Here is a 10,245-nt window from a genome sequence, read left to right on the forward strand (position 1 = left end):
TTCATGCAACAATCAAAAAGAGAACTTTATTGTATCAGTACGAAATCATTTCACCTCAACCTACATACTTTCTAAGAGGCTAACAGTCCAGTTTAGCACCCAACCAAGGAGTCATACACAACACTACAATAGGCATAAACTACATAACAATTTAAAGACAGATAGTTAATATAGTCACTTGTTAACACATTGATATTTTAAGGCATCAAATTAGAAGGCTACAATGATTCCTCTAGTAACATTGAGTTCATATAAAGGCCAAATGATCAAGTTTGCTAGCTGATGACATATCAAAATAATTGGAAGTTTCTTTAAGAGTTGCTGGTTTGGACGTAAACAGGGCAAAGTCAGCGTATATAAAAAGTCAGCAGCTTTATTATGGCTGCTTTTAGATCGCCGTGATGAAGTGAAGAATGTTGTGGGAAGGATTTAGCGTCACCATGCGTCAGCTCTAAACAACAGAGTCGACGTAGTCGACATGGATAGCATCACTTCACTTAAAATGTACAGTATATTTCAATGTGTACATTTTTAAGTTGAAGATTGAAATTTGTATTTCCCAGTTCCCTGATAATTTTCCTGAACTCAAATGTTAATAGTGAAAGTGAAACGTTGTGGACGGAGGAAATGCAAATAAATTGGTTATTGTGAACACACGTCTGTCTAAATATATATATATCTACAATGTGAAAACTTCTATAAAACTACATTAGTATGAAGCATACAATACTGTTCAATCTGGAGTGCTATAGACTAGAAGATCCAAATGTTCATCTCCTAAAAGAATTAATGTAATTCTGTGTTTCTGAAGTTGTGTTTCTCCACTCTACACACACACTCATTCTCTATAATATAATACATGATAATGTTAAGAGAGGGGGCTTTATTCACAAACACACAGCTAATTTGAGAGATAACCCAACAGCTGTGAAGATAGTTTGTGAAAACAAAATACCAGTTATGGCATGGCTGGAAGGAAAAATGCTGAAATGTGTCGGTATTTACAGAATGTGCAAGTGTTAAGAGTGTGTAGCTCTCGAACACAATCAGTGCACGGTTTTGGTTTTGTCATTGGTTTTGTCATTAGTGGCGACGTCGGTGAGTTGGACATTCTCCTCCTCGAGGCCTTTGTGGTCACGCACTTCTCCCTCCACATGGAAGCCAACCATCAACTGGTAGATGATCACACCGACGATGGTGCCAAGGAATGGGGCAAAAACAGGCACCAGGAACCAGCCTTTTCTAACCCTGAGGAGTGACAAAAAAAAGAGTTGAGTTTTCTTCTTTGTCTGAAGGGGACAAGGACAGGGAGTACTGAGAGTGTTCACATAGAGATAAACAGTGGATGCAGAAAATACTTTAAAATCTCTGCACTTACGTGAAAACTTCAACGCCCCACCCAGCAATAGCGGTGAAAAGACGTGGTCCGAGGTCTCTGGCAGGATTGACAGCATAGCCAGAGTTAAAGCCCATAGACAATCCAATGACCAGAACCACAAATCCCACAGTAAAGGCTTCCAGTCCTTGGGGGATGGGGTTGTTGAATGGATCCATAATAGCCAGAATACACACAATCAGCGCTGCTGTGCCAATGATCTGTGTTGGAGAGAGGTACATGTACGAGATGATCGTGAGTTGGACACCTGAGTTGTATCACCTATATTTTAAAATGTTTTAGAGTATGACAGCTGTTTTCATTTCAAAGGGGTACCTGGTCAAAGAATCCATTGACAATAGTGAGATGTTTTCCAGGGTACGTAGCAAAAATGCCAGCTGTGGCATTAGGCCCAGTCACATTGAAAGCTCCAGGAAAGTCCCACAGGGCATCTAAAGGGATACAAGCAACAAAATATTGCATGAAATATTTTCTTGTTTAGATAGGTTGTCTAAATAACACATGTAGACTGTGCGAAGCACTAAAACACAAATCTGTTCACATATGGTTGTAATAAAATACATTTTTGACATGTGGCTCCACATCTGGAGTCATCCCTTACCGTAGTACATGCCGAAAATGATAGCAGCACCAAAGAAACCACCGATTGTCTGAAAGAGGAAGTACACGGGGAACTTCCTCCAGTGCTCTCTTCCGAGCAGGCATAGGGCAAAGGTCACTGCAGGGTTCAGATGGCCACCTGTAAATGTACATGGTGACAGTATGTCAGTACATATTATCGACCATGAAGTGAAACAACATCAACGAAATATACACTCAGACTCCAGATGTACTTAACACAAGGTACAAAGCTGGTGAAAATGTGCTCCTGCATATTGAATTTGTCTGAGAAACGTTGTGTACCTGATATCTGGCCACAGACCAGGATGCCTAACATGGCAGCGAAGCCGAAGGCAAAGTTGACTGTGAGGAACATGCCATGGGAACCACCACTCAACACCAGCTGGGCCACAGCACCGCAACCGAACATCTGAAGAGAGAGAATGAATGCAAGTTTACACGGGGTCTCAACTACATTTTGTGCACATAACAAAAGAAAATCGGATTCCTTATTGGATGAGGGTGTAGATGAAAATATGTGATCACGGGCACATGACTGATTCTGTCAAAAGAAGAAGGATTTACAGAACGTGTTGCCTTTAAATGTAGGAGCTATACTGCCAAGCAGGTGCCATACAGTTTATTCTGCATCCTGTGTCATTATGTGTGTGTGTGTGTGTCCATTTCCTCTTTGTATGTGTTGGGTTTAGGAACATGTGTGGTCCATGCATAGACTGCTGCTCTTTAAAGCCTCCTGATGAGGATGCTTTTCAGCTGTAGACCGCAGGACTCAGATGTTGAGGTTAGCTTGGGGGAACCACACTCAGAGGGACTGGCGCCTGAGAGGAGTTCATCATCAGTGGGCTCAGTCTAAACTCTTTTCCACTCCTGATGAAGCCAGCCGTGACTGGAAAAATTCGACATAAAACCCCCATTACTTAAGTGGAAGGAATCCACCCCTCTTTCCCACTCAAGCTCGATTAAAGACATTATGTCTAGAGAAGACCCCATTAACCACTAACTGGGGAACGGACAGTCAATTTTGCAAAGTGTGATGCCCCTTCATAATATATTTATTTGATTTGATTTATTCATTCATTTTTCTTTTCCTATATATACACATTTTCTGTGTCCATTATTTCTCTACTTACTATTTCTGTTACTAATAAGGTATATTATAGATATTTTTTCTGTTCTTTTATCTGTAATTTTAACTTTATTACCCATATCTTAGAATATATGTGGTTGTATGCGTGCTTTTCATTGTTTTAGCAGATGGATGTGTTGTGTACAGTCACCGTTTTATTCGTTATTGAGAATCAATAAAAAGACCCTTGAAAGAGAAAAAAGCGAGACCACAAAGGTCTCATTTCAATCTGACACTGAATCTGGGAGCAATAACTCCGACGTGCTGATATTCACCAGTGACTGCGTGTTCACTCTGTTGAAGACTTCCAGCCACTTGGTATGTTGCTGTCATTATGTTAAAGTTAGTGAACTAGCCCCACAACACCTCCTCAACCAACATTCAATTGGCTGATTCAGCAGGTTAGGCATCCATGCAGCTACTACCAGCTTTTAGCACAGTAGGGGAGCTTATAAAAATAAAAAAACACAGAAGTGAAACACACATGTGGCTATTGTTTAGGAGCTGAATGCATACGAATATGCTGGCCTGGAACCAGTCTCTAAATCACTACCTGTGTGAAGTTTTCAAATTCAGGATGAAGAGCCTCAGAAGCCCCCCTAAGGCTACTCAGAGCAGGGCACAGTGTTTTGAAGTGGAAAATGAAGTGTGCCGTTGTGAGAGTGCAATGAGGGTTTAACAAAACAGTTACAGGAGGATAACCAAAGACATTCGCTGCCTGCAGGTGACCCTCAAGGACTGACTGATCCGTATCAGATACTATACATTCCACTTTGTCCACTTTGAATGTGAACAGCAGACATCCAAACACACTATAAAAGAATATAAGTAATTTTCTTCAGCATGAAATATCCTGTTTATAGATCCTAACAGGTTGCTATAGGAGCTAGGTACACATGCAAACACAATACAAAGAATTCCACACACCCTCACGTCATCTATCCCTCCAGGCCATCATACACTTTTAGCCAATCACGTATAATAAATTTGACATGTTTAGTTTGTCACTAGGATAAAATGCATTGACAGGCTGATACCTGGAGAGTGACAAAGCAAGAGAGACTTCTGTATTTTGTGACAGAGGAAGAAAAACTACGTCAGTCATGTCAGTGATGTGATGCCTATTGTTCTGCCACAGACTCTCCCAGTGCTGCCATCGCCATGTGTCACCAAATAATCAGCCGCCGCACCTTTCTGTCCCATCAGCAGTTATACCCGATGCTGAATCCTCTGACAACTGTGAAATATTTTCAATCCTCGGCTCTTTTGTAAGTAGCAGTCATTTCTTTCTTCTTTTGTTTTTTTTTACATTGACTTGGATTATGCATCAGAATAAAATGTTCTTTTCAAACAAAAGTAATCTGCTTCTACGCCTTTATTAATCACTGAAAATGAGTCACTAAAGCACTGGGAATGTTAAACCGTTACAGGAGCCTTTAACCCACTAAACTGGTTGTTGGACTAGTATTTAAAAAAAATGTTAAAACAAATTTAAATCCAAATGCCAAGTTTCTGCCAAGACACGGGTAAGATAAAATACTTATTACAGTACTGTAGGCATTGTTGGTACATCAGGACAGCATCTGGATCTATTTTACTCAAGGAACAAAAGAAGTGTCTGTTTCTCTTGCGATCTAGTCTAATGCCCGTGATCCTGGATCCCACCTTCCAAGCAAATATATATATGGCTTTGTCCACAGAGCATGATGTCACTTACCTGTTTGTTGTGAACTCAGTAACTCTACATTCACACTCTTTGTCAAACACAAACAGTGTCCTTTTGCTCGCTTTCAAGCCCATGAATGGTTTATAAATGACAAGCAGTTTCTGCAATCACTTCTCAAACACAGCAACAACAAAAAATGATAGAATACAAATGCTGTCATATAGAGTGTAATTGATCACAAGAAAATTGAATATGAGGGTACTTCGAGAAAAAGTAAACGCTGTGAGAGGGGACAGAGTTCAACTATTAACAACATGCAATATATTTAACAGTATGACCATTTTAAACTCTTCATCTAAAGCGTGGAAGCTTTAGGAAAAAAAGACAAAAAAACAACGATCTATTTCAGCATGAGATGATGCGACATAAGTTCCATGCATATTAACACACTTGTACACTCATGCACTTACCACAAGGATGAGAGTGCCAAGACACTCTGCCAGGGCCTGGCGAAGCAGCACGTTACGGATCTGGAAGAAGCGGGACAGTTTGTCCAAATACACCTTCTGTCTGCCCATGTTTTCTTGCAAAAAGGCTGATAAGACTGTGAGAAGACAGGTACGGTAGTGTTTCCTGAGTAGCTGTGAAGCTGGGAGGAACGGGCTCCTCTTATAGAGCCATGATGGACTTGGATTGGGCCGGTGCCAAGCCTGAGCACACCCTCTGGACCACGCCTCCTTGTTTCTCACCAAGTGATTCAGCCTTTGGATTTCTCACTGATCAACTTTCCACCACTCTCCTTCAAACACACGCACGTACACACACCTTACATTGTTCTACCTGTGAGCTCCTTCCTTGACCTCACGCATACCTGCAGCCCGATACTTGAACCTCCTCAACACATGCCTAACCATTAGCGTAGCTTTGCAACATTTAATCCAGTGATCACAGATGTTCATTGAAAAGTTCAGCCAAAACTCAAATAATACTCAATGAATGCATGAATGCAATCGAGGCTTCTTAGTTTGCTCAGCTGGTTTTAAGGATCGCCGTGTGTCTCACTTTACATGCATTTCCGGAACTCCCGTATAGCCCCCGATATATGCGCAAGCGCATTAGACTACCGTATATGACAGGAGCTTCTTTCTCCCTCAGATTTAAACTTGGAAAAGGCGACTCCATAATAAGTGTGAGAAGGTTTGTTTGCATTCGAAGAACTGTATGTATCGTGTGCTTTGGATTCTGTTTGAATGTAATTACTGTAAGAGCACATTTCCCTGTGCTGTTATTTTGCAAACGTATTATGGCAATACCTGGTTTACAGTGTAAACATCAGTGTTGCCTGCCCTGATGTCATTACTGTCTCATATTATGCAAATAAATCACATCTGGGAAAAACAAGATGGTAAGGATAAATCATGTAAACACTTTGTGTACCCACCTTAATCCACCAAAATGAAAATGTCTGACACAAACATATTTGTTGAATCTACTTTGGACCCAAGATGACTTAACTGGTTCATTCTCTCTCTCATTCGCTCTCCTTTTCTGTCTCTCAGGTCGTTTTCTCTGACCTGTTCTTTTGTCCCCCGCCTGAAACTTCATCACCACATATTATAGCCTCTTTGTCTGGTTTCAATAGAGGTGTGAGAACATTTCCAGTTTTAAAAGCCCAGACATGCCTCTATCAGTAGGAATCAGTGTACCATTCCTTTACTCTGTTTGGAGTTATTTTGCTCTGCTCGGGCCAATATCATTGTGACGGGTGGTGCACGCTATCAACTTGGATCATCTGAACGTTAAACTTGTGTGCACATATCATAGAGAATACTTGCTGCAGAGAACTTAAACATGCTTTACACATTCAAAATTGCACAAAGATGCACAACCATGCTAAATCCATCAAAACAGACGGGGGCCTGTTTCCGGGGGAGTTGGCAGCCACAATGTTGGGTGCATTGTCGGGAACACATGCAGCCGCTTCAGACTCCCACCACATCAGTTCAGGACAACCGTGGCTAAGTGGAGAGCAAGGCCGTCCTCCAGTCAGAGGATCGGCGGTTCGATCCCGAGCAAGACACTTGTGCCTACGGTGTGATAGAATAGGATCTGAATTGTAAGTCGCTTTGGATAAAAGCATCAAAGAACTTTGCTCTGTTTGCACCAGGAAAACACAATGTTGAATGGTAAAATGTCAGCAACAAAGTTATCGTTTGAACTGTAATGGTACTATTAAATAAATAAGTATATTGGTACTCGACATTGTGAGGAATTTAAGTTTAAAAGCATTCCTAGTATGTTTAATAGCACCCTAGTGGTGGATATTATATGTCAATATTTACTTATGGAAGTTTTAAACCATGGAGTGTGGTCATTGAATACATTGAGTGTCTGTCAGGGGCGTTTCCAGGTCACGACCATAGAAAGTGGTGAGTGAGGTATGTGCTAAGAGCGGGGGATGGACGAAAGCTGGCTGCAAGGAAGGGTGTCTGACCAGAACAACAGGTCAAAGGCCAAGGAGGAGCTTATTGGATTTCAGCCAATCATTGAGCTGATCGATGGGCCAAGCCAAGGAATGTGTAATATAAAGACGTTTCAGAGACTTTGGAGGGACAAAGGAACTGTGAATCCCCGAGATAATCAGACCTCCTCCAGACCATGGCGCAGATACACATTATGTGAATATATGTGAAAATATTCCACTTGACTGCCATACGGAGCGTATCTCAACGAGCACATGGCTAAAACAGTGGTTGGGAAAGTAAAAGATACAGCATGTGATATGTTTCACCCATAGACTGTATATAAGAACATTGAAAGACCCCAGGGCAGTCTGAGTCACGTCAATCACAGCGCCGGCGTCAAAGCTACATGAGTCAGGCATGTTGCACAACTGTTCACAGCGAAATGTTTCTGTGTGACGTCCATGAAGAAGGGCTGGACAGAAGGAGATGACAGGTTTATAGGAATGACATCTTCATCACACAGAACACATGTGATCCAAGTCGACACAAGTAATGCGAACGTTAAATGTTTTACAGAAGAATTCGATGAAACTTTAAGGTACTTTTGAGTTTGTTAGTATGACAGGGGTGATCACTGATATATATGATTTGATATATTTGTACTGGCATATTTGTTGTCAACATCTTTACCTGACCAGAGCGGCCAGCCATCTTCCACAAAGAGATTCAGTTTACCTTCATAACCCCGAGGTCCTTAGATGAGGGGTCTTCAACGTTTTTCAGGGCAAGGACCCCCAAACTGATAGAGAGATGGAGCAGGGACCCCCAACTATATATATTGTATAAAATTGTTTTACCGTGTATACCTCAAAATAATACACAGGTTCATATATTCATCTTTTTCTTTTAAACATGTGCAAGGTACAGTGAGTAGGGTGGCCGAGCCACTGCCTTTTATAAACATACCTTGTCAACTGATACCAATATCAACATTGTCTGTCAATTGCATGATAATCATGCATACAAGCTATTCAAATTGATGTTTTCATTTTAAACGTGGAAACGAAAAATGAGTGATGGCCTATTCGTACCACTGCCATGCATAAAGATACCTGTTATCTTTCATACAATACTGAACTATTAAAATAATAGACAGATTCATGTTTAGTTTTTTTTTAATTTTTTTAATTGTCCAATTAACCAAAATTTTTGCGGACCCCCTGCAGTACCCCCGCGGACCCCCTGTTGAAGACTTCTGCCTTAGATGATGGCACTGATCACTGATTTTGTTTCTCGTGTTTGTGATTGATGGCCATATGTACCGGATGTGTTTGTTTCCAGTAAGAGTGCCGATGTGTCAGTTGTTTATCATCAGGTGAAGAAATATTGATGCCTCTCATAAAGATGGCACAGGTTGTCACACTGCCTCGAGGCAGACAGAGCTGATGTTAGCAGCAGCTACACGCTGTAATTAAAAAGGCTGATAAACTTCCCTGCAGGTCAAGAGTCCTCGATGTTGCGCAGGAAACGCTCACATTTTTATGATCTCTTAAGCCAAAGTAGTGTTTTTTAAAATAAGTTAGTCCTCCATTTAGACTTTTAGGTTAATAGTTTTCAAAGAACAATAAGGCCCATGGGATCAGTCTAAATTGTGTAAAAGAGAAATGCAGTCATGTCAGGTCTTGATATCTGACGATTACACAAATTCCCAGCACCAGATTTCTGTGTTATTTTGCAGCAATACGTGATATCACAGATCAAGTTCCTCTGTAAAATCGTGGCATTGTTTTGGGGAAACTCCCCAGTGGGGTGCAAACAAGATCAGAGATAGACAGATGATTATGCAATATGTGTGACATGCATCTTAGCGATCACCACTTTGTCAAGATTACACAATAGGACATACGTTGTTCAACTGAATCTTGTGTGCGATGCATTAAAGCCTGGCTCTGGTACATTTCCACTGTCTTCACTTTCTCTATAATTACGCTGGACTGCAGCCAAAACAACATGCTTTCTGTCAACAGCTGCAGACATGCACATCCTATGACACAGCCGAATGTGCCAGCTCGGCAATTAAGAACTTTTATATGTCTACATTTACGATGACGGGACAAACAGGCTGCAAACCTATGCTGTAAAACAAATGGATATTTCTCGACATTTATTAATGCCTTAGACTCAATAGTCTCTAACAAGCTGCCTTTTTATTATTTTCAGGAATGAAATCACTCCCATCTTTGAACTCATTTTCTAACAAATTATGTATTCAAAATAAAAACTAGAAAACAGCAATATCATCTTGCATTTTGATTTGTCCAAACCATTTGCATACATGTTACTATTGTGCTACATAATGTTAGTGACAAGTATCTCACACTTGATATAGCGCTAATAACAACCCTCAGCTGCATCTCAGATTTGACTGCCCTTCCAGTAACCGACTCCTAGAGAGAGTTTGTCACACAACAAGCAGCCTCAAGCACTGTACACATTTAATTAAAACAAGCCTACCTGCATCCAGGTTATTACCGATCATAACACACAGGTCCATTTATATTTATTACTATCAAAGGACCAATGAGTACAGGCAGTTGTATATACACAAGTCCGTACAATTCTGTGCTTAAACATTACAGAAAAAACGATTGTTGGATCACTTGCCTGTTGATCGTCACCGAGGTTGCGAAAAGCTCACATTCACCTGTTTTTGATGAACAGAAATGACAAGTACACACATGAACTGGGGGTGGTGAACTCAAAGCCCCGGTCTATCAAATGACGATTAAAAAGTGATTCAGTTTCCTGGTGAATCAGTGTGTGGGCCCAGAGCTGTATGTTGGAGACAGTGGAGCAATACAGGCCGTGACTTATGAAGCAATCTTTGTTTTTTTCACACCAAACTCACATTTTACACCAAATTTCTTAAGAGACAGTATTGCTTGGGTGAAAGTAAATTAACTGGTACTAT

At 40.8% G+C, this 10,245-nt stretch overlaps 1 protein-coding gene across 1 annotated transcript; it reads right to left on the reverse strand.

The window, feature by feature from the left end:
- On the reverse strand, nt 1-5,401 carry aqp3a (aquaporin 3a). The gene is made up of 6 exons (XM_079270462.1): nt 5,280-5,401; nt 2,300-2,426; nt 1,998-2,135; nt 1,712-1,827; nt 1,379-1,596; nt 1-1,248 (listed from the first exon to the last, which is right to left on the reverse strand). Exons 1-6 carry the CDS (start codon nt 5,385-5,387, stop codon nt 1,047-1,049), a joined length of 909 nt encoding a protein of 302 aa, XP_079126588.1. The 5' UTR covers nt 5,388-5,401; the 3' UTR covers nt 1-1,046.
- Between the last annotated feature and the right edge of the window lie 4,844 nt (nt 5,402-10,245).

Source organism: Melanostigma gelatinosum (genome assembly GCF_949748355.1).
Source record: "Melanostigma gelatinosum genome assembly, chromosome: 6".
NCBI lineage: Eukaryota > Metazoa > Chordata > Actinopteri > Perciformes > Zoarcidae > Melanostigma > Melanostigma gelatinosum.

Bases quoted from the DNA above. Each gene is read 5' to 3' on its own strand.
- aqp3a (XM_079270462.1), bottom strand. From the start codon at position 5,387: ATGGGCAGACAGAAGGTGTATTTGGACAAACTGTCCCGCTTCTTCCAG. The intron at 2,136-2,299 runs GTACACAACGTT...GTACATTTACAG, and splicing joins GGTCTGTGGCCAGATATCAG to GTGGCCATCTGAACCCTGCA. The intron at 1,597-1,711 runs GTACCCCTTTGA...TCTCCAACACAG, and splicing joins TCAATGGATTCTTTGACCAG to ATCATTGGCACAGCAGCGCT.